This window comes from Phyllosticta citriasiana (genome assembly GCF_038021145.1).
Source record: "Phyllosticta citriasiana strain CBS 120426 chromosome Unknown IWZ02scaffold_8, whole genome shotgun sequence".
NCBI lineage: Eukaryota > Fungi > Ascomycota > Dothideomycetes > Botryosphaeriales > Phyllostictaceae > Phyllosticta > Phyllosticta citriasiana.
In genome coordinates this window covers 1,069,204-1,090,747 of record NW_027117285.1, presented here as the reverse complement: position 1 = coordinate 1,090,747, position 21,544 = coordinate 1,069,204, and the positions used below count along the sequence as shown (strand labels likewise).

The 21,544-nt window shown below is 55.7% G+C and overlaps 9 protein-coding genes across 9 annotated transcripts; 5 read left to right on the top strand and 4 right to left on the bottom strand.

Annotated features, from left to right (window-relative positions):
• Positions 1-74: 74 nt before the first annotated feature.
• On the top strand, positions 75-2,478 carry IWZ02DRAFT_454611 (uncharacterized protein). The gene is made up of 6 exons (XM_066767737.1): positions 75-279; positions 334-558; positions 612-754; positions 805-955; positions 1,003-1,940; positions 2,118-2,478. The coding sequence occupies exons 1-6, from the start codon at positions 101-103 to the stop codon at positions 2,156-2,158; spliced, it is 1,677 nt and encodes a 558-aa protein (XP_066621807.1). The 5' UTR covers positions 75-100; the 3' UTR covers positions 2,159-2,478.
• On the bottom strand, positions 2,479-5,183 carry IWZ02DRAFT_454605 (fungal-specific transcription factor domain-containing protein). Its single transcript, XM_066767736.1, has 4 exons — positions 5,020-5,183; positions 4,889-4,963; positions 3,682-4,840; positions 2,479-3,622 (listed from the first exon to the last, which is right to left on the bottom strand). Exons 1-4 carry the CDS (start codon positions 5,035-5,037, stop codon positions 2,691-2,693), a joined length of 2,184 nt encoding a protein of 727 aa, XP_066621806.1. The 5' UTR covers positions 5,038-5,183; the 3' UTR covers positions 2,479-2,690.
• A 241-nt stretch (positions 5,184-5,424) lies between these two features.
• On the bottom strand, positions 5,425-6,686 carry IWZ02DRAFT_297648 (DASH complex subunit Duo1-domain-containing protein). The gene is made up of 2 exons (XM_066763880.1): positions 6,340-6,686; positions 5,425-6,279 (listed from the first exon to the last, which is right to left on the bottom strand). The coding sequence occupies exons 1-2, from the start codon at positions 6,604-6,606 to the stop codon at positions 5,812-5,814; spliced, it is 735 nt and encodes a 244-aa protein (XP_066621805.1). The 5' UTR covers positions 6,607-6,686; the 3' UTR covers positions 5,425-5,811.
• Positions 6,687-7,096: 410 nt separating this feature from the next.
• IWZ02DRAFT_379450 (uncharacterized protein) lies at positions 7,097-8,506 on the top strand (the record flags this gene model as incomplete). The annotated part of the gene is made up of 2 exons (XM_066765043.1): positions 7,097-8,181; positions 8,371-8,506. 2 exons carry the CDS (start codon positions 7,097-7,099, stop codon positions 8,504-8,506), a joined length of 1,221 nt encoding a protein of 406 aa, XP_066621804.1.
• A 1,791-nt stretch (positions 8,507-10,297) lies between these two features.
• IWZ02DRAFT_297626 (uncharacterized protein) lies at positions 10,298-11,172 on the top strand. The gene has a single exon (XM_066763878.1). It carries the CDS (start codon positions 10,413-10,415, stop codon positions 10,872-10,874), a length of 462 nt encoding a protein of 153 aa, XP_066621803.1. The 5' UTR covers positions 10,298-10,412; the 3' UTR covers positions 10,875-11,172.
• IWZ02DRAFT_297640 (uncharacterized protein) lies at positions 11,064-14,910 on the bottom strand. The gene has a single exon (XM_066763879.1). The coding sequence runs from the start codon at positions 14,431-14,433 to the stop codon at positions 11,254-11,256; it is 3,180 nt and encodes a 1,059-aa protein (XP_066621802.1). The 5' UTR covers positions 14,434-14,910; the 3' UTR covers positions 11,064-11,253.
• A 1,802-nt stretch (positions 14,911-16,712) lies between these two features.
• Positions 16,713-18,385, top strand: IWZ02DRAFT_470273 (ribosomal protein S5 domain 2-type protein; the record flags this gene model as incomplete). Its single annotated transcript, XM_066768786.1, has 3 exons — positions 16,713-16,877; positions 16,928-17,385; positions 17,434-18,385. 3 exons carry the CDS (start codon positions 16,713-16,715, stop codon positions 18,383-18,385), a joined length of 1,575 nt encoding a protein of 524 aa, XP_066621801.1.
• Positions 18,386-18,490: 105 nt separating this feature from the next.
• Positions 18,491-19,538, bottom strand: IWZ02DRAFT_404038 (mannose phospho-dolichol synthase). Its single transcript, XM_066765650.1, has 2 exons — positions 19,286-19,538; positions 18,491-19,227 (listed from the first exon to the last, which is right to left on the bottom strand). The coding sequence occupies exons 1-2, from the start codon at positions 19,387-19,389 to the stop codon at positions 18,606-18,608; spliced, it is 726 nt and encodes a 241-aa protein (XP_066621800.1). The 5' UTR covers positions 19,390-19,538; the 3' UTR covers positions 18,491-18,605.
• An 88-nt stretch (positions 19,539-19,626) lies between these two features.
• Positions 19,627-21,491, top strand: IWZ02DRAFT_297572 (cyclin-like protein). The gene is made up of 3 exons (XM_066763877.1): positions 19,627-20,217; positions 20,264-20,791; positions 20,858-21,491. Exons 1-3 carry the CDS (start codon positions 19,897-19,899, stop codon positions 21,221-21,223), a joined length of 1,215 nt encoding a protein of 404 aa, XP_066621799.1. The 5' UTR covers positions 19,627-19,896; the 3' UTR covers positions 21,224-21,491.
• The last annotated feature ends 53 nt before the right edge of the window (positions 21,492-21,544 follow it).

Below are 21,544 nucleotides of genomic sequence, written 5' to 3'. Positions count from 1 at the left end.
CGCGCTCCAGTGCATGGGTAGTACGTCATGGATGTCATGGCCGTTCGTCCCGCCTGTCGGCCTCATCCGTCCATCCCAAAACAACCACCCTTCAACCATCATGGCTGTGCCAGATCCTAGCCGCGTCGCCCGCGACGCTCCAATCCCTCCTGATATTACAGATGACGTCCTTCACATAGTCTGTGAGTTCCTTGCTAAGGATCACGATTTCGCTACCTTGTTCAACTGCGTGCTTGCCGGCAAGCGGCTCGCTACGCCTGCGATCAAGCAACTCTACCGGTAAGCCAAATCACACCCCGATATTAGCTGTCAAACTGACCAAATCCTTTCTAGCACCCACAGCGTGTGCACCTCTTTTGGGGGCGGCGACACTGAGAACCTCGAGCTGGCCCAGCAGCGCCTGGTCGTTCAGCGATGGGCAATTCTGTGGCGTTCCATCATCGCCTCTACTATGCATGAGACCATGTACCCCTATGCGCGATACGTCCGATCCCTGGACCTCCGCAACCTCTCCTACCTCCTCGAAGATCCCAAATTTGCTGGAACCAATGTTGCCAAGTCTGTCAATTTCCTTGCCTCACTTTTGGAATTAGTCTGGCTGATATACCAAGGTATTTCTTCGGTGGAAGCATGTCCAAGTTTCGCATCACAAGGCCCCGGCCCAATGCTCGTATCAACACGGCTGCCGTCTTGGAAGCAGTCGGAGACGCCATCACTGAGCATGCTCCATTGCTGGAGATTGTCTCTGGAGACGGTATGCAGACGCTCAGGTCGAAACATGACAGCTTGCTCACAAACTTCCAGTCAATAGCGATGAACTCATCAAGTGGGCCCCAAAGCTCTCGAATCTCCGTGCCCTGGAGCTTTGGTCTGGTGCCGCGTTGGACGATCCGCGGGCCCGCGAGGCGGTCATTGCCTCCTGTCCCAAGTTCACTGCCCTAAGCTTCTACAAATGGTTTGGACACAGAGCCTGTAAGTCTTCGCTCACTAATTTCCTCGCAGGTTCGATAAAGATGTCGATGAAAAGATGAGTCACTTCATCAGCGGCCTCACGTCTCCAAGTCTCCGCAGCTTCGAAGTCATTGGCAGCTCCGACATCAGCGCGGGTACCTACCTTGCCCTGAACTCCCACGGTCAAACCCTCAGCTGCCTGACCATGAACCTAAAGGCCACTGACTTGCCGCACCTTCCTTTGCTGAAAGGCTGTACTGCCCTCGAATTCCTGAGACTTGAGCTGACCCACGCCGGTGGAGGTCCTTCGCAGTCCGAGATGGAGAATTTCAACACGTTTCGCAATGACATGAGCGACTGGCTTGGTAACTGCAGGCGGCTCAGAACGCTAATCATAAATGGAGTGGATGCGGCTGCCGACATCATGACACCCGTCCTCGTCGACGAGAACCTCAAGCTTCACTCCCTGGACCTCGACTCATACAACGGCGGCGCACAGGAGCAATTCCACAAGGCACTTGCCTGCCAGAAGCACTTGGAGAGGCTCCGCCTTGATGGAGAACCAGACAACATGACGCGTGACGATGTTGATGCCTTCGCCAAGTCAATCGCCCAGCTCCACAACCTCAAGAGCCTCAAACTCTCCGGCGTGAGCGATTTTTTCCATGACGAGCACTTTATCACACTTGCCGAAAACCTCTCCCGGCTTGAAGAATTCTCTTTCACGGGATTGGGTGTGGGCGATGCCATCCTGCCGTCACTTGCCAAGGTTAGCAATCTGCGTCTTCTCAACATCTTGGCCATCAGCAAATTCAGCTACGATGGTCTCATCGATTTTGCGAATCAGCTGGGCCCAGGTAACCGCGGTATTGTCATGGCCGTCAACTCCGCCGACCCCTTTTACAATCTCGACGAAACCGCCGTGGGACACATCAACGACGAATTGCGCAAAAGGGTCGACGGCAAGCTGGAGTTCATGACTTTCAGAGGTGAGTTGCGGTATCTCCACAACCGACTTCTTAATCATCTCTTGATCGGCTACGTATTGCCCGTTCAGGGGAGTAGTGACGGTCGCGTCTACATCTATCCCGTTGTTGTTCTTCAACTTTGAGACGACCTCAACAAACCAAGAAACTAGCTGATCGCCATGCACCTCTGTGCACCAGATCCCGACGTGACCGACTTTGAAGCCTCCGACTCGGATTGAGTCGTCCTTGCGCGCCGACAGCCTCTTCGACGGGGAATAGCGAGGCTTCGATTATCGACCTTTTCTCTTTTTTGCATCACTGACTCAAAAGGAGCCTTGAGGACGGCAGGTCTAGGCTCAGTGGGAGCGGCGTACTTGGGGACAGGTTACGTTCAACGGGCGATCATCAAGGGATTGGGTATCGAGCATTTTGGGGTGGACCCATCAAGATCGCCATCAACGACTCTTTTCCTTTGCGTCAGGCGGCGACGGACAGGCGGGCTGGGTTTTATTTTCGTGATACCACAGGATTAGGAATGGGAAAACGGCGACATGGGCTTTGCCTTTCTCTCATCTCATGCTCCAAGTGTCATTGAACTGCTGTTTGATCAGGAAGCGTGAGAACGACGGCTTGGATGCTCCCTGTCCTCTCATTCTCCGTCATGTATGCGCCACACAGCTTTGACCACCACCCCTCGCTGCCTGCCTCGCTGCCTGCCCCCCTCTACTCACCACTAACACGACTTGATTCCCCGTAGACTCACTCTCCTTTCTACGCCCCCGTCCTAAGCGTCCAGTCCCAATCCAAGCCCCGTAGCAGCTCGGTCGACAGATCGGCGCCGCCGCTCCCGAGCAACGTGTCCATATTCTCAAACGCATTGTCGAAGTTGAGCCAGTCGGCGGACTCGTTGTTGAATTCACCGCTGAGCGATGATGCTGGCGTGTGCTCCGTCCCCGATTGAATGGCGGCTGGCGTGGATGCGGTGGTCGAGGCGAGAGGCGCGCTGGTACCGCCGCGCTCGCTGCTGATGGCGGGTTGGGGTGCCGCGGCGAGCATTGAGGGGACGGAGACGGGAGGGAGTGTTGGGATGGGCGGAGAGGCGCTCGCACTTTGCGAGGGGTCGAGGTTGACGGCACCGACGTGATGAGGTGCTCCAGGTACGGCCGGCGGCGCAGATGATGATGATGATGATGATGATGAGGATGGATCCGGTAGCGTTGTCGACGGCGGCATGCTGGCACCCGCGTCGCGGGAATGAGGATGGGACGCGGTGCCAGCTTTCCACACATTTGTCGCAGCAGTCCTGGACTCCTGCTGCTGCTGACGGCGGTTGGTCGATCGGTCTGCCTGCTTGAGGGCGGCGGCGCCCAGGTCTGCCATGCAGCCGGCAGTCCACCACGTGGCACGCAGCTTCTCGAGCAGCTTGCAGCAATTTTTGAAGTCTTCCTTGGCGCGGTTCTTGTGACCTTGCAGCTTGCTGCGGCGGAATTGGCGGTATGCGACGGTCATGGCGAGGGCGAGAGCGTAGGGGACTATGGGGAGGGGAGGGAGGTCGCTGGGGAACTCATTGCTGAGTATTGATATTACGCGCACGGCCGAGAGGCTCTGACGCACCGACGAGGGCGTGGATCGTACCGGGTCCGTGATGGATCTGGACTTGTGGGAAGCCATAGCGACGGCGTGGTAAAAGAGCTCGAGAGCAGCTAGAACATGTGTAAGCATGATCCATATTAGAAACTTGTAATGGCTGTGACATTCGTACCAACAATGGGACCCTTGAGCTGGTCACCAATCTCCCCTATTATATCTTCGAAGCCCGGAAACACGTCCTCCAACCCAGTGATTGAAGGATCGCAGCCTGGCCTGTACAACTCGATGACGCGGTCGAGAATGGCAGCCAAAACCAACCAAATGGCAAAAGGCGTCCGTCTCCTCTCTGGCTTTGCGGTCCAGTTTTCCAACTGGTTGTCCCGCTCGTGCATGTACTGCGGTCTCCCGTGGATTGTCGCGTTGATCTTGTCCAGAGACCAGAGACACCAAAAGAGTTTTTCCATGGCCTCGCTCTTTTCGTTGTTTTGCTGGCGCCCAAACTGTAGGCCGATTGTGTGCGCATGATGTATGGCTTGCACCAGGTGCATTGAAGCTGCGTCTGCACCGTCGACGCCTTCGCTGTAGAGAGATATCAGTGTCAAGACTTGGATGATGGTAATGCGGTCCTTTTCCAGGTTAGCATGCAGGCCAGCCACAATGGCCGCGTAGAGCTTTTTGGCAAACTCCCGCGGCGCAAGGAGGTTTGGATTGTTTGACAAGTAAAGATGATGTGCGATGCCCTCGTGTCTGCTGGCGACGAGGCACATGGCCTGCAGAAGCATTCTAGACCCATCTCCGCTGTGTTTGCGATCATAGAAGGTCTTTTGGTCAACGACTGGGAGCAGCGGATTCACATATTCAAAATATACAGCCAGCAACACATCTGCACTTTGTGCATCTGGCATGGTGGAGACTCCGACTGCATCCAGATAGGACTGCAGGGCACTTTTGACGAGTGACTCCTCGGCATTTTGGACCGTGACGTTGGGAGGGGTGCCATTCTGGTCCTTTTCGGTGGTGGATCCCTCAGTTTCATGAGTGGTCGTCACCCAGCCACCTACTTTTTCGCCCGAAATGGGTTCGCGGATGTGACCACTCATGACAGCTTCCGGACTAAGATAGCCAATGAACCTGGGAGGCGGGGCACGACGGCCATCATCGTGGCCACGACCCATCAGGTCGACAGGATGGCCTGGTGGCCTGACAGCACTCGAGCCTTCAGCCGCTGCGCTGCTGCTTTCCTGTGCATCTTCGGTAGCTTCGGTAGATGCACCTCCAGGGTTGGTAGAGGCATGATCGTCGTCTTCATCAAAAGTGTGAATGCAACGCTTCTAGGATAAAGTTAGCACGCGAGTCCAGCCGAGGTTCAACAGACTGACTCTGCGCTTCTTGCAGCTGTCGCAGGCCTTGTGGACGCGCTTGCGCTTTCTAAATAAATCGTTGTTTGCGGCAAACTACCTGGCAGATCAGTTTCGGGCAATGCGACTTGGCAAAGAATCGGCGCACGTACAGTGATCATGCTCGACATGGTGGGACAGATGAAATCAGAAATTGGTTGCGTTAGATCATTGCGTGGCAGCGGCCGAGTTTCCAAACATCATGGCATTCGGGATTCTTTGGCGCCGAAGCAGGCGCAAACCTTGGGCTGTGCTGAAGAGCAGCGGAGAGCTTCAACCAGGAGAGAGACGCGACCTACGGAACCCGACGTCACGTGTTGGATGCCCGCCGCGCGCTTGACTCAAAAGGGCGAAAGAGATTGCTAAGCGAACCAGCGCAATTGGTGGCCGTTGGGGCCTGCATGCAATTGGCCCTTCCATGAATCCATGAATCTTTGAACAACCGGCGTAACCCAACGTAAGTCGCTCAAATAGCAAAAGCTTCACTTTACGCTCGTGGCGCTGCTCCATGGCTAAGTATCTCCAAAACTATTACTTGGTCCTCGCTGCACAGCTGATTTCAAGCAGCTCCCTGAATGCTCCGTGGTAACGACGGTTCCTTAGGTACATCCAAGGTCGGTGATGAATGCTGAGGTCCCTAGGTGGACTTGTCGTGATGTGAACGAATGGTCCATGGGTCCAGCCACACTACCACAGTACCAGGTATTGCCGTTTCTTTGGCACTCACTGTAGCTCCCAAGTTCAGCAAAGAAAGCGGTCCGGCTTCGGGGAACACTTTTCATGTCGTCAACACCGGACATGTTCTGGTGGATGAGGTGTCTGCTCGAAGCATTCTCAGTGACGCAACCACGGCACGAGCCCTGATTTTTGTTCTTCCAAAGGGATGGGGAAAATATCCCCGAAACTCAGCCCCTGCCGCGACCCCTCAGGCCTCTACCAATGCCGCTCCCTGCTCTTGATGCCGCCGTCTGTCGTGCTGTGCCCCGGACACCACCCTGACCACCAACGCCAACGTACGTCGACGTGGGCCGTCCAGAGGTTGAGGTACTGCTTGCGCCAGCTCTGCCTCTTAACCCACCCCTCCTGCCCCTCGTTCCAGTTGCACTGGTGGGTCTGGCCGCTGCCTCTGCTCTCCGCCTTTCGTCTTCTTCGGCCTTGCGCAGGGCAGCCTCCCGACGGACCACCTCTTCACGCTCGCGGCGCTCTGCTGCTTGTCGTGCAGCCAATTCGTCGGCTTCAATGTCGGCCATATCTTGCGAAGCACCTTGCCAATTGGGGCTCAGAATCAGACGTTGGTTGTGTTCGGTCGCAGAGAGTATGCGGGTCCAGGTGTGGAGAAGAGTGGAGGCCGAGTTTACCGTGTGATGGACAGTCTGTTGGGTGGGTTTTCAGCAATGGTATTCCACGGTCTTGATTGAATGGTTCGGCCTTACGTTCATGTTGCTGCGCGCTTTTTCCAGGCTCTCAACGACGCCCTCTATGACTTTGTTGACTGAGCGGACCTGGCCCAGTTCCCGTTTCAATGCGGCCTCTCGAGCTTCGTGTGTAGTATAACGCGATTCTGTGCGCTGGTGCGCTGGTTGGTCTGGCGACGCCGAGGGCGATGCATGTGGGTCTGCAAGCGCGACCTTGGACTTCCTCGCAGCAGGCGCAGGAGTGTCGAAGTCGATTTCCGAGTCTGAGAGAGCGTTGTCGGCCATGTTGGAGCAATGCTGGGACAGATGACGAGGGAGTCGGCAATGTTGAGGGGCGTATAGCTGGAGAAATGCAGCGTGTCTATGATGGACGTGCAAAGCACCCACGGTCGCGTAAATAACACGCCTGCGGTTTGAGGGGCGCTCGGACCACATCGGCCAGCCTCCCACATTCCCGTCCGGTGCTGCCACGACCAGCCCAGCCTGCGACACCATCCCATCTCCGCACCCTTCGCCATCCTTGCATCTCACCTTCCGCCTACACCCTACACCTCACCTGCTGCAACACCTCCTCCTGCTTTCAGACGTCAAAACCCGCGGCCCTCCCCTCAACACCGGACGGTTGACGCTGCCGCATCGCCATCATCTGCGTCCAGTCCGCTGCTAGCCCCGACCGCGTCGTCGCCGCGTTTGTTTAGATCCCGGCCGCAAACCGCTGGCCCGTCAGTTGGCGCAGCCATTCTTCCACTCGCATCGCCCTGAGTCGCTGCTCAGAATGGCTGCCACTCCTCCACTTCTCGAGCGTATTTCTACGCCGCCTGCGCCAGCCCGCGGTCCGCAGTCTGATGACTGGGAGCCATACCGTCGTTCACGCCGAGTCGCCGCACAGCGCGACAGGCACTTGCAAGACCTTCAGACTCGGCCCTCTGCCTCCCCTCAAAAATCAACCGCCTCATCTGCCCGGGCCTCGACACCTCTCGGCAGGCGCACCTCGCCGCACTCCTCTCAGACCATCTCACCTCCATCTTCACCACGCTCCCCCATCAAGCGCACAACCACCAGCGCCTCCAACTCCGACGCCGACCCATTCACCACCAGTCCCAAGGAAAAGTCCTCCAGCCTAACGGCCGGTCCCATTCTACCAACCCCCGCCAAGACGCCCGGCAAACGGAAGGTGTCCCAAGCGGCATTTGGCTCAACTGCCCGCGTGCTGTTTCACGATCGTCCTGCAACCATTGACGAAGTCATGCCTCCCAAGACCGCTCGCAAAAAGAAGCGCGCCGGCTTCTCGTTGGCCAGCTTTTCCGAGTCCTTTGAATGCGACGAGTCCAGCAAGATTGAAATTTACACGGATGGCAAGGAAAGAGTTCCGAGCTACAGCAAAGAGGAGGACAATCCATTCGTCACGCAACCTGGCGAAGCGCGCCGCCCCAAGCCCGGCCCCAGCTCAAAGAAGCCCAAATCTGACCGCGACGAAAACATGGAACGCCGAGCCCGCAACGGAGAGGGCCTCATTCACGTCTTCCGCGGCAAAAAGTTCTTCTCCGAGTTCACCGACCACGACAGCGACGTCGACGAAGCCGAAAGCCCTCTTGGAGGTAGCCCCGTCCGTCGCATAGCTGCCTCGTCTACGGCTCCCCGTCGCCTACTCCGCTCCTCGATCAAGCCGCGTCTGCTCTGGCCGAACGAGGAGCAGCAAGCCGCTCGAGAGCACAGCTCCAAATCTGGCGAAGAAGATTCCACCGACATTGAAGCTCCCTTCAAGGTCAACTCCGGCACGCACTACCAAGTCTCTCGTGGCCACGGACCCACATTCCACGAAGAAGCGAGTCCGACCGTTCCTCAGCAGGGCATTCCTACGTCTGAGACCCCGGCAAAGCAGCGATGCATGGACTTTGCCACGCCTCCGCCCACGCGCTCAACTCGTGCCTCGACCAAAAAGGACGCAGTCGCTGATGCTGGTCCATCTCCTCAACAGTCGCCTAGCCGCACCTTTCGCGAGGACGCCCAGGCCCTCGACGTCACGCTTTCTGTACCCAAGAAACGCAGCCCATTCGACGCCTGGCGTCGCACCAAATCGGGCTCTGGTTCGACCGCCAAGAGGGAGGGCGAGCTTCTTGAGGCCACGGGCGCCAAGAGAACCAGGAGCGCAACGCATGCGCATGCGTCAAGGTCGACGCAGTAGGCTACGGCCTCACAACCCCCTTTCGGGTGGAGACGTGTGTAGACGGGAGATGACATCGCCGCGCTATATACTCTTCACTTCCAAGACTCAATAACGTCTCATCAAAAGCGGCATCAATGTTTTTTACATGGTGCCTTTTTGACCGATGCACACCCACTTTGATCGAAAACGGCTATGACTTTCGTGTCGCAGGTCGCAATCACCCTTCACTATTCTCATCGACGCCGTCTTGGTACCCAACACTTGAGCATTCTCGACTTGTCATTTGCACAGCACCGGTCCGGCGTTTTCTCATAATTTTCTCTTTCAGGATACAGTTCAAATTGGGTCGGTCAATTCGGGCAGGCTCTCTTTGGTGTAACGAATCTCCTTGATTGCTTGCCCCCTGCTTCGCTGCACCGTCACCCATACTGGATTCTCCTTGCCCCATCATACCCGTCTGCAAAGGATTCCCCACACAGCACTCTTCTCCCTTGCGTAACCTTCTACCCTTCTCTTTTGCTCCTTTGTCGTCGCGTTGGCCGAAGTTGGTTGATCGCGCTCTCTTCGAATTGCGCCATTACGACTCCCTTGGCTTAAAAAGTCTTGATTTTGCACGCGGTCGAGTGCACGCGCAAATCCGCATTGGATGCGCGTTGGATAAGCAAAAACCGTCCGTCAACAACCAAAAGCTTTGCCTGCACTCGATCACACAATACGACAAAAGCACCTTCTTGCTCCAACCTTTTCAACACAGACTGCACGACATTACCGAGCGCGTTTTGCTTCAGAAATCAATTTGCTCTTCACTTCTTTTGTGCGATTTCTTCCGGATTGATGAGTTAGGGAAAGACGACAGCAGATGGCGCACTTCTTCCCTCGTGTTACGTTTTTTACCACCACTACCCCTTTGCTTTTTCTGGAATCGGTCGGACCCTCGGGTCTGGAGGAGTCAAATGCAAGGCTTTCGTTCGGATCAAGTGGCGCGCTTCTCGGGATGAGGTTGCGTGGCTGACTTGACAGTAGATAGAATGCCAAAGCGCAAGTAATGCCGCTTGGCTGAGTAGGTAGATGAAATCAGAATTCGACATCACAACAATTGCGCATCGTTCATTGAACTTCCCAAACGTGTCCCAAATACTCTCATGGTGTCTTTTGAAGACCCTGCGACTTCTCTTCCAAATCGACGTGGCTTGGATGCTTCTCGCCCTAGTCAAGTTCACGATCCTCTCCTCTTCTACTGCATCTCCTCTTTCACCGCGTCTTCAGGCAGATGCTCCTTCATCGAATACTCTGTGCACACGTTACGACATGATAGTTAGATTGAGGCGTGTATGCCACATCTCCGCCCCTTTGAATACGTGCTCGCTCGCTCATTGACTCACGAGCAGACCGGAGGGGATTAACTGGCGCAGGACATGCACGATGGATGGATGGATGGATGCCATGGCGTTGACACAAATGACACGAGCCTCCTCAGCCCTCGAAGCACACACCGAGCACACCGAGCGAGCAAAAACGATTTGACAGACCGCCACGCGTTGGTCCGTTCATTCCTTCGATTGATTGATTGACTAAGCCATCGAGCTACCGATACCAATACAGATACAGATACCACCAACACTACAGCTGCCTTCCATTCCATCCCTACCACTATCCGTCTGTCTGTCTGTCTGTCTGTTTGGTCGTCCACCATTCGTCCACACAGTCCGAGCCAGTCTGTTTACCGAACAGGAAAGGATGCCTCGGGGGAGGGAAAAAAAAAAAAAAAGATTTGGGACTATACCGCACGCACGCACGAACGTACGCAGGATGATTGTAACCGAGCACGAGACCGACATGAGATGATGATGATGATGATGATAATGACGATGATGATGGTACTACTACGGGGTAACTAGGTAGTTGGGCGAGTTAAGGAAAAGGAATGCGCATGAGAGAGGAAAATGCTGCGGGAGTGGTAAAGCAGAGAGGAATGCAAGAGAGAAAAGGCGAGAAGATGCCGAACAGTAAAGGGACAGGAGCCCGCCGGATGCAAAGGAGAGGCGGATTTTGTGGCTTTTTGCTTTTTTGTTGCATTTCTCGACGACGCGATGGTGGGTGTGCTGCTGCCCTGGGCAAGGCGCTTCGCTCGCTCCATGACTGGGCGACCATGGTCGTTGGATTAGGCAATGGCAATGGCGGACACGAACGATGGTTGGTCAGCAGGTGGCAAGGAAGGCATCATGTCAGATCAGATGCCGCTTGCTCGCTGCCTGCCTGTCCAGTATGCCTTCCATTCTCCTTCTCTTTCGCCCGCCACCACCACCACCATTACTATCCACTCCGTCACAAGAACCGTCATCACCGCCCCCCTTTTCACCACTCGTCCAATGAGAAAGGGCACTGAAGAAGCTCCGGACAGCGTGTCAGTCGCACCAAAGCGGCAGAGGTTTTTTCCGATTAGTCCCAGCTCTTCTTGTGACTCGGGACGCCCATCCATCATCATCACCGCTTGGTCGGTCATGCCCGCTTGCTAGCTGGCTGGGGTTTAGAGCTGTGGCGGCTGATCGAGTGCGGCCCAATCAGGCAGGGGGGCCGGCGGATGGGTGTGTGAAGGCATGGCCACGGCGGCGACAGGCCAACTCTGCGCAATTGGCTGAGAAGGGCTGGAGCACAAAAAAGAATCACTACTAGCCAAGCTCTCAGCTCCCGTCTCCGTGTCCTTGCCACTGCGGTCGCCGCTTCATTCAGCTCTTGTCGCGGCTGCGATCGGGCTGCTGCTGCTTTTAGTCTTCTCTGGACGCTTGTGCGTCGACTTCGCGGGTCGCTGCGTCTGTCGTGGATATTGTCGACTCAGAAGCGGCGTATTCCGGTGCGCTGACGAATGTTGTTGCACCAGTTTCGTCGCTGCCGTGGTGGCTGTGCTGGGACCTTGACGACGACGCGTCTGTCTTGCGAAAGGGTTCAGAGGCGCCGCCGGTCACAGTCAGATATTTTTGCTCGTTATCGGATGCTGGCATGAGGGAACCTGTGACCGGAAGTTTTTGGCCAGCTTCCGGTGATGTGTTTTTGTCGGAGGCCTCGTTGGTTGGAGCTGTCTGAGGTCCTGGGCTTTTGGCTTTTGTGACACCACTCTGTGTTCCATATGTCGGCTTGGGCGTCAATTTCTGGAGGGGCGCGTTTGGCGCTCGTTGTCTGCCCGCTGGTGGTGTGCTGGAGCCTGAGTGGGAGGAAGCATTGCTGCCTTTCTGTGTCTTTCCTTTCTTTCGCGTGCAGAAGGCAAGGCATGTGGCGGATTCGTCGCTGCTGGATGCTTCTGAGTGGTTCGGTTTCGAATTTCCAGCACCATCCACTTGATCAATGATGGTATCATTGCCTTCATAATTTCCGTTCGAGGACTCGGGGGCCTTGAGGAGGAGCTCGTCGTCTGATGCTTCCACTGTTGTGCACTCTGAGTCTGCATGTCGCCGACTGGAGGTCTGCTTCGTCCAAAGCATGAGATATTTGCCTCCGTGGGCCAGGAGTTCTTGGTGTGTGCCTCTTTCAATAATGCTTCCCTCATTCATAACCAATATGAGGTCCGCATCCATCACGGTTGAGAGTCTGTGCGCAACGACAAAGGTTGTACGGCCTCTGCTCAACCTCCGGAACGCCTCTTGAATTTGAACTTCAGTCTCTGAGTCGACTGCAGAAGTGGCTTCATCCAAAAGGACAAGCTGGGGGCTCTTTATGAGCACGCGAGCAATGGCAATGCGCTGAAGCTCGCCACCGGACAGCTTGACTCCTCGCTCGCCAACCTTTGATCGGTACTTGTCCGGAAATGTCATGATTTTGTCGTGGACTGCAGCAGCGCGGCAAGCATCGTAAATCTCCTCGTCTGTGGCGTCAAGGCGGGCGTATCGAATGTTTTCCATTATGGACAGATTGAACATGGACGGATCTTGAGGCACGACTCCCATGCTCTCGCGCAGACTGTCGAGCTTGACGTGGCGAATGTCCTGACCGTCGATTTGGATGCTGCCTGGGCTCACATCGTAGAACCGCATCAATAGTTTGAGTGTCGTGGATTTTCCGGAACCTGTCTCGCCAACAAGAGCGATTGTTTGGCCCGGTTCGGCGGCGAAACTGATGTCTTTGATTGCCGGTTTGCGTTCGTCGTAGGCATAGCTTACATTCTGGAATTCGACTCTTGCCTCATTGACATGGAGGTCAGGAGCGTCTGGTTGTTCTGGCACGCTGCTCTTGGTTTGGAATAGCTCCAGCATCCTCTCGGCGTCGATCAGATCGGAAGACAGCTTGTTGTAACAACTCGCAAGTCTAGAAAGAGGGCTCGAAAGTGTGGCCCAGTACGACATGAGCATGACGAAGCTGCCAACGGTTGCAGTACCCTCGGAAATGCGGTAGGCGGCCAAGAAGCTGACGACGAGAAGACCCAAGAGCATGATGAGGCCCTCGACCGCAAAAACAATGTTGTAGAAAAAAATGTACCGAACGTATGCGTCAATGTGCTCATCTATGGCAACACTGAGGCGGCTCTCTTCGTGCCCGGCGCGATTGAAATAGGCGACGGTCTGCCAGTTACTGACAGACTCGTACAGGATCTTGTTCTCCTTGACATATTTGTCCACCCAGCGTCGGCGGCCCGTTCGGTTCAATGTCGTAAGTTTGATGGCCGTCCAGATGTAGGTGACAGCTACCACGACCACGGTGAAGGCCAGATAGCCGTCAAAAAGATTCGCGAGGTATACAAAGACGACAACCAAATCGATTAGTAGAGGCGCCGTGTCGACGAACAAGTACTCCACGAGAGAAGTGAGGGAATGGCCTTGCTCTACCGATTTGAGCAGCTCGCCAGAGCTCTTGTCGTTGTGAAAGTCCATGGAAAGCCCCATGACGTGTCGAAAGGCAGCCACAGTCAACCGCGAGTAGGCAAATTGTGTCAAAAGACACTGGACGAGAACCATTACGCCGTCAACACCCGCTCTTGATTTCAGGACGCGTAGTCCAATCCAGATGGAAATTTCCTTCCAAGGAACGTGATGGGTGCCGCGGTCCTCGGTCAGTTTGTTGGTGATGATTCCAATCTGGCGCGGTATCAAGAGGTTGAAGGCACGCTCTGCCAGTATGCATAGCGTAATTATGAAGAGGTAGAATTGCATCTTCCGATTCCTGGCTGGCCAGATAAGGGGAAGAAATATGAAGAACTGCTTGGTATATCCCCACCAACCCCCTTGATCGAGCACTCTCTGGCGCAGCTTTTCTTGTGTCTTTTTCTTTTGCTCTTCCTGTTCTTCCATAAAGCTGTCCTCACGCTCTTCTGTTTCAGTCTCTTCAGTGGTTTCTGTCGTGCCATAGTTCTTGCAGTCTCTTTGCGTCTCGGCCGTGCCGTTTGCGTCGGCTCCGAGCAAAGGCTGGTTTTCTTCATCGGCGCTGGAAAGTTTTCTCTTGCAGGTCCACTCAATCTTGATGCCGAGCATCGATAGCGCGAAGACCATCAAGATTCGCGATATTGCAACAGCCCTTTCGAAGACGTGGAAGGCGCTCTTCTCGGTCTCAACGGTGTCCGACAAGACAAAAACGGTGATTTCGAGCGCAAGTGCGGTAGCCCAAGTCCCAGTATAAGGCAACCATCTTGGCGTTGTCGAATCCACCAGAATGAGAGACATGATGCCCCATACTAGAATTGAAGAGAGGACAAATATGACTTTGGTCTGTCCGGCCCACCAGCCGCGCTGGACTAGACTGCGGACAACGTACGCCGCTGCTTCACCAACATATGTGAAGATGGTCAAGACTACCAGTGACTGGACGAGGAAGCGCCATTTTGGCAGCACCGCTCCTTCTTTGGGCGGTAGTCGTAGAGCAAAATCGAAAATGACAAGTCCCACGAAGCATATCACCAGAAGAAAGGGATAGAGTTGGCGGATGATTCCCAGGGCCTGAGCTTCGTTGGAAAGAGATTCCATGGTAAGGTGTGCTTGGGTCGGTCGAGGATGTCGCCGGAGATGGAAGACCAGAGGTTTATGAGAAAAGGAAAAGGGAGGTTGCTAGGTCAATTGTTTGGCGGCGGCAAACATGGGTCGGTTGGACACGGGCGAGAAGGGCTGTATGGAGCGAGAGTAGGAGTTGGTTAGGTATCAAGTCAGGAGAAGGATTGCGGCGAAGGTCCAGCGGTCCTCGATATGAGGTGAGGCTCAGAGCTGGTGTCTGTGCGGCAAAGGGCAGCTGCAGAAGCACATGCGCGACAGGCGGGTAGAGACTTCTCTTTTGCTTGCCACAGCGGCGTTGGCATGCGTCGAAGGCAACGACGCCCGAGGTCAAGAGTTGCAGTTAATCCGGAGAGCTGGGGCAGAGGCACAGCCCCTGACGCCTAAACGCCTCGAGGTATAAGCTTTTGGGGTCCAGTACTGTGCGGTCAGCCAGGCGACAGGGCCTCAGGATGGCCGCATATCCAGCGAGAGTGGGTTGCGGAACGCGTTTATAAGTTGGAATCAAAATTCCAACACAGGACCGAATGCCCGGTGGACAGTTGCTCCGCACGGGCTCCGGCACCCATGAAGGCTGAGTCATCCGAGATGCGCGCACATGGTGGACATGGGCAGAATGTCGTACCGAGCAGCGATGCAAAGGAGGAACCGGAAGCACACGGTGGTACAGCAGCACATCGTCCCTCGCTGCGAGCGAGCCAGTCAAAGTCAGCCTTTACCGCTCCTCTGTGCCTCTGACAGCCTGCTTTTCGCCCTGCATACCACTAATAAGCAGCCACCCATCGGCGTTTGTCGTGGGCCAGGTGACTTTTATAGGCGCCACTGGCAAGAGATGTGCATGACAGCCTTGCTCTGACTTGATGGCGGGTCCCGTGGCTGCGGGGGATTGCATTCATCACAACCCCCTCGGCCGCAGCCTGAATGGAGCTTTTGCTTGCTTTTTCTCCCTTGAATCTTTTTTCGGTCGTCGACTTGTCGGTAGGGCTGAGCTGAGTAGCGCCTCCGTCCGTCATCGGTCAAGGCATATCCATGCGTAACCGTGGTCCCGAGCTCTTGCCATTTCTTCGTAGCAGCTTAGAATACAGTCCATGTGGCTCCAACGCCTCTTCGTTTTCGCCTCGGCTGCCGGACACTGTATAGGCTGCTGTGCTCCGGGCCCTGCACAATGACGGATAAACGAGGCCGGTCGAGGGGGTGCTGCGACATGCTGGCGGCTTGGATGGACACAAGGCTGGCGGTGATTCAGAAAGTCAGAGGGAGGACAGAGCAGAGACTTGAAAGGCATGGGTCGTCTTAAGTGGAACATTGTTGCGGCTGCCTGAGGTCTGGAATACCGGCATGTCTTGCATGTTTGGGCATCGAGCACGTGGAGGACGAGACCTGTCACTGTAGCTAGCCGGCCGCCTTGCGGCAGAAAAGGTGACGTGCATAGGGGAAGCGTTCGTGGCATATCATCATGGGTAGAGCGGGCTGAAGAGAGACGCTGGCGAACCAAACATGATCGGCTGGTCCGGGTGGGTTTATTCGCTGGCCCAGTATCATGATGGCGGCCGTGGCGATGGACCATGCTCAATCACCAGATTGAGCCGCCGTGCATGTAATCGTCGAATCCCATTAGCAATGCAGGAATGTATGTCGTTGTTTGGCTTGGCCATGACCGTTGCATCCCTGCGAGCTTGAAGACTCGGAGCCAGAGCTCCCTTCTCTCAACGTCTTCCACGCTACTCTGATCGGGACTAGGGACCTTGTCCTCAACGACCGGAACACATGGTGATACGACGTCCCGAGCGCAGGATCGCACTGTCGTGTGTTGTATGCCGCAGTCGGCCGTGTGTCGCATAACACGCTCCAAGGTTTTGATGTTGACACTCTTTTTCTCCGCTCCAAACGCCTGGCTCGATCGCGTCTCGTCAGTGCCGTCTTCGCAAGGGCCAAAGAGGATCAAGGACATGTCGACGAGGCATTGATCCATGCATCTCCAGGTCATGATGCGGCGCAGCATCGGAGCAGCCGTGAGCTCTAGGTGTGAATGGCGGGGCTGGCGGGGCACCGCCGACCGGAGTCCTTAAAGCAACCGTCTGATGTCACGCCGGCAGCTCCACCCACACCACCTCCCCGCAATCTCTTGTTCATTTCCCCGTGGGCCTTTTGGCTAGGTACCTATTTCACCTGCCTTCTCCGCACCTTGATGGTTGTACTAAGGCCCAAGAATCAACCACCCGTCCAGTTTTGAGTCGCACGACTGCCCCACCATCGCCATGGAAGTACCGACTGCGAGTACGCTGAAGGACATCTATCCCGAAGACGCCATTCCTGTGCAGCAGAAGCGCTGGGAAAACCTGCTCAGCAGCTTCAAGACCCAGTATGGACGCCCTGCCCAATTCGTGTCTCGTAGCCCAGGACGTGTCAACATCATCGGCGAGGTGGGGTCCATTCATCCGTTGTCGCAATCAACAATGCTGATTCGATCCAGCACATTGACTACTCACTCTACGAGGTCCTGCCCATGGCTGTGACCGCAGACGTTCTCCTTGCCGTCGCAGTTCGTCCCGCTTCTGAGGGTCCTTTGGTCCGCATAGCCAATGTCAACCCCGAAAAGTTTGGAACGCGCGAGTTTGAGATACCGAGGCAAGGCGAGATCCCAATTGATGCCACCTCACACGAATGGTCCAACTACTTCAAGTCTGGCTTGCGCGGCGCATCCAAGCTCCTGGCGCAGAAGAAGGGCACGGCAGACTTTGCCTCGGTAGGGATGGATATCCTGATGGATGGAACCGTGCCGGCGGGTGGCGGTCTGTCGAGCAGCGCCGCCTTTGTCTGTGCAAGCGCGCTGGCTGTCATGAAGGCAAATGGCGAAGAAAGGGTGGACAAGAAGGAGCTTGTGGAGCTCGCCGTAGTGTCGGAGCGCGCCGTCGGCGTCAACTCTGGAGGGTCAGTCTTCTGGATTCCTAATCTGTTCCTCACTAACGTGCCACACAGCATGGACCAATCCGCTTCTGTCTTTTCGGGTCGTGGCAGCGCTCTCTACGTTTCTTTCAAGCCTGAGCTTTCTGCGAGGGCCATTTCATTCCCGCATACCAACCCGGAGCTTACCTTTGTTATCGCGCAGTCTTTTGTGGCCGCGGACAAACATGTCACTGCGCCGGTCTGTTATAACCTGCGCGTAGTCGAGTGTTCTCTGGCGGCAGCCTTCTTGGCCAAGATCTTTGGACTGAAGAAGCCTCTTCCCAAAGACTCGTCCCCTCTGGGCGTCAGTCTCCGTGGCTTACATGACGCGTTCTTCGAGGAAAAGGAATCTAAGGCCAACAACAGCGCAACACCGTTGGCAGAGTTCCAACAGCAGCTTGAGGAGCTCGTCCGCATCACCGGGGAGTATTTGCCGCAAGAGGAGGGCTACACACGTGAGCAAATCGCTGAGATTTTGGACATTTCCGTCGACGAGCTGAACCAACGCTTCACTTCCCAATTTCCTGTCCGTGCGGAACGCTTCAAGCTGCGCCAGCGCGCTCTCCACGTTTTCAACGAAGCCATTCGCGTGGGCAAGTTTTTGACGCTTCTCGACGATCCGCCAGAGCCCAAGGATGGCAACACAAAGGAGCTGCTGCAAGATCTCGGAGCATTGATGAATGAGACCCAGGAATCGTGTCGCAATCTCTACGAGTGCAGCTGTCCGGAGCTCGACGAGCTGTGCGAGCTGGCTATCGGTGCCGGCGCATTGGGAAGCCGTCTCACAGGTGCTGGCTGGGGTGGCTGCAGTGTACACCTCGTACCGAAGGACAGGGTGGACAAGGTCCGGGAGACGTGGATCAACAAGTACTACAAGAAGAAGTTCCCCAACATCACAGATGAGAAGTTGGAGGAGGCGATCGTGGTCAGCAAGCCTGGATCTGGCAGCTCAGTGTTCAAGGTCACAGGAGACGGTGTGCTCTAAACCATTGGCCCCTGAGCAATGCCCTCGAGTATGCCCCTTTGCATCAGCCAGCTCTTGGATTGTTCCAGCGTAGTACATAATTAAACTTGCTCATACGAACAGAATGGCGGCAGCACCGCGTGTCAAAATTTGCTATTATCTGATGACCCAGGCCTTGCCGCGCCTCCTATAGCCCCAACGCCAATTTTCAATGCCAGCGACATTTTCCCTTTTCCACTTCTCAGACCTTTGCCCACAAGCTGAGCACACCTTTGGCATACTCGACGATTTCGTCACCACCCAGTTTGCTCTCGCCGTAAAGACGGTCCACGAACGTGATTGGGACCTCGGCGACCGAAAAGCCCATTGCCTTTGCCCTGACCATCATTTCCATTTGGAAAGTGTATCCCTTGCTCTCAGTGCTCGTGATGACCTTCTGTAGCACCTCCTTCTTGTACAACCTGAAGCTACCAGTCAAGTCGCTGACGCCGGGCCTCAGGACGGTGTCAGCAAACAAGTTGGCACCGCGCGAAACGAACTTGCGCTTGAGGTCCCAGCCGTAGACGCCACCGTTGCCGGCGTAGCGGGTACCGGTGACAATGTCGTAGTTGCGCGTCTTTTGCACGCGCACCATCTCGGCAATGAACTTGGGGTGGTGGCTGAAGTCGGCGTCCATGATGATGACAAAGTTGCCCGTCGCAAACTGCAGGCCGTGCACGTACGCGGTACCCAGGCCAAGCTTGCCGGCGCGCGGCTTGAGTATGACGCGCGATGGAGTATACGCCGCCTGGAGCTGCGTGGCGACCTCTTGCGTGCCATCGGGTGAGCCGTCGTCGACGATGATGAGCTCCCAGTCGAGGTTGCTGGGGGATTGTTGTTAGCCTTTGGAGGTGGTCATTGTTGTTTCGACGTCGCCCTTACTTTTCGGTAAAGGTTTTGGCGAGCAGCCAGGTTATGATGGGCAGGTTGCGGCGCTCATTGTAGGTGGGCAGGATGACGGAGTACTTGTTGCTCTTAGAGGCCATGGCGGTCTAATGGGTCGTGAAGTAGTGGCTGCGGGCTGGCGTGGTTCGCAAGGACTGCTGCGGAGGATAATGAGCGGACGGCGACTGAAATTGCGATCAGGGAGCCAGGGGGAGCTCTGGCTGGATTGTCATCCAAAAGTGTTGAAGCTGGACAGGGTTGAGCACAAGCAGCAAGGGACGGGAGCATGGAAGGTGTCCCGACACGTGATAGGCTTCTTGTGCCAACTGAAGCCACCGGCAGGCCCCGCCAGTCGGGTGGCATCCCGCCGTCGCAACGGTCAACTACGAGCCACCTTCACAACCGCCTTCACTCCACTTTGTTTCTCCATTTGATTCACACGCCCACTGCATGTATGCCTTGACACTCCTCGTCGACCGTTCTGATCTTTCCATCACCAAACACGAATGTCCGCGTCGAACTTCTTCCCGCAACCGGCTTTGCCAACGCCTCAGCTACCGTACTGATTCGCGACACAACGCGCCATCTCTCTTCACCATACATTCGACATGCCTTCGACTCACACCATCGCCACACGCCCGCGTGAGCGAGTTGAGCGCCCCAGACCGCCGAATCCCGTCGCCGCGCGAGCAGAACAGCAATGGATATTCACCGAGGAGGAGCTGCTTCACACGCCGTCGATTGAGGATGGAATGTCGCCCGCCGACGAACGGGAGCTGCGTCGCAAAGGCATGAATTTTATCGTCCAGGTTGGCGTCATGCTCAAGCTCCCGCAACTCACGCTGTCTACCGCTGGCGTCTTTCTCCACCGGTTCATAACACGCCGATCATTGGTCAACAAGGATGGACACAAGGCGCTACACCACTATGTGAGTTGGACCAATGGTCTTTGCTGGCGCATCTAATGCAAAGTAGCAAATCGCCGCGACCTCGCTGTTTCTTGCCACCAAAGTTGAGGAAAACTGTCGGAAAATGAAGGAACTTGTCATTGCTTGCTGCCGGGTTGCCCAAAAAAATCCCAACCTGCTTGTCGACGAACAGACCAAGGACTTTTGGCGTTGGAGGGATACTATCCTGTACCATGAGGACGTACTGCTGGAGACGATTTGTTTCGACCTGACAATCGAGTCGCCGTACAAACTCTTGTTCGACATGCTCAAGTTCTTTGGGATGGAGCACAACAAGCGGGTGCGAAATGCCGCCTGGACATTCATCAACGACAGCCATGCGACCCAGCTATGTCTTCTCTTCACCTCGCGCACCATTGCGGCCGCAGCGCTCTATTGCGGTGCGCGGTTGTGTGACGTAAGCTTTCCCGATGAAGACGGAAGACCCTGGTGGGAAACGCAGTACGTCAAGCTCAAGGACATGAGGCGGGCGTGCAACTACATGGCAAGCATCTACGAAAAGGCGCCAGTCAAGGAGGGCATGGAGAACATTTACGTAGGTCTACGGACCGCCGAAAACGGCGACTTGATGAGCGCAGCAACTAGACTAAGGACATCCCAGACGCCAATGAGTCCTGCAGCGAGCTCCGTTAGCGTCGAACCCACCGGCAGCGACCAGGGCGTGAAGAGATCTCGCGAGGAGCACGTCAAAGGAGACGACGACAGCGCGGCCAATGGCGAGAAAGAACGGCACGCCCAACCGGAGACGACCAGGAAGGATGACGCTGTAGCCGAAGGAGAACCAGGGCCGAAGCGTCTCAAGACGGGGTCGAATGGCGGGTCTACAGAGGGCGAGCCGGGCCCGAAACATCACCAAGCCGAGCCCAACGGGGCATCGGTCGAACGGACGCAGGGTTCTGCAGAAGCAACGAAAAAGACGGCTGTCGCGGACGATGACCTCAGCGAAGAGGGCGAAGTGGAGGAGTAGCACTCCCCCGCGGTGTAGGGGTTTTGTCTTGGATGGAATTCAAGATCCAGACACCAAGGTGTCGAGGGGTTTGGTCAGCTAGGTATTTCATGGGGTGCCAGGTGATGAGTTATCAGGATCAGTCAACATTTTTGCATCAGCGCTGGCGTTTATGGTTTGGTTGCGATGCGTGGGGCGTCCATGCAAGAGCTGCGGAGCGACACTCCGCGAGGATAGCGATGAGTGAGTATCGACCAAGGACTTTCATCTATGATTTCAATATTTTGGATGCACTCACTTTGGTGGTGATGTGCCAGGGGCACCGACCAATGAGAGTGGAGA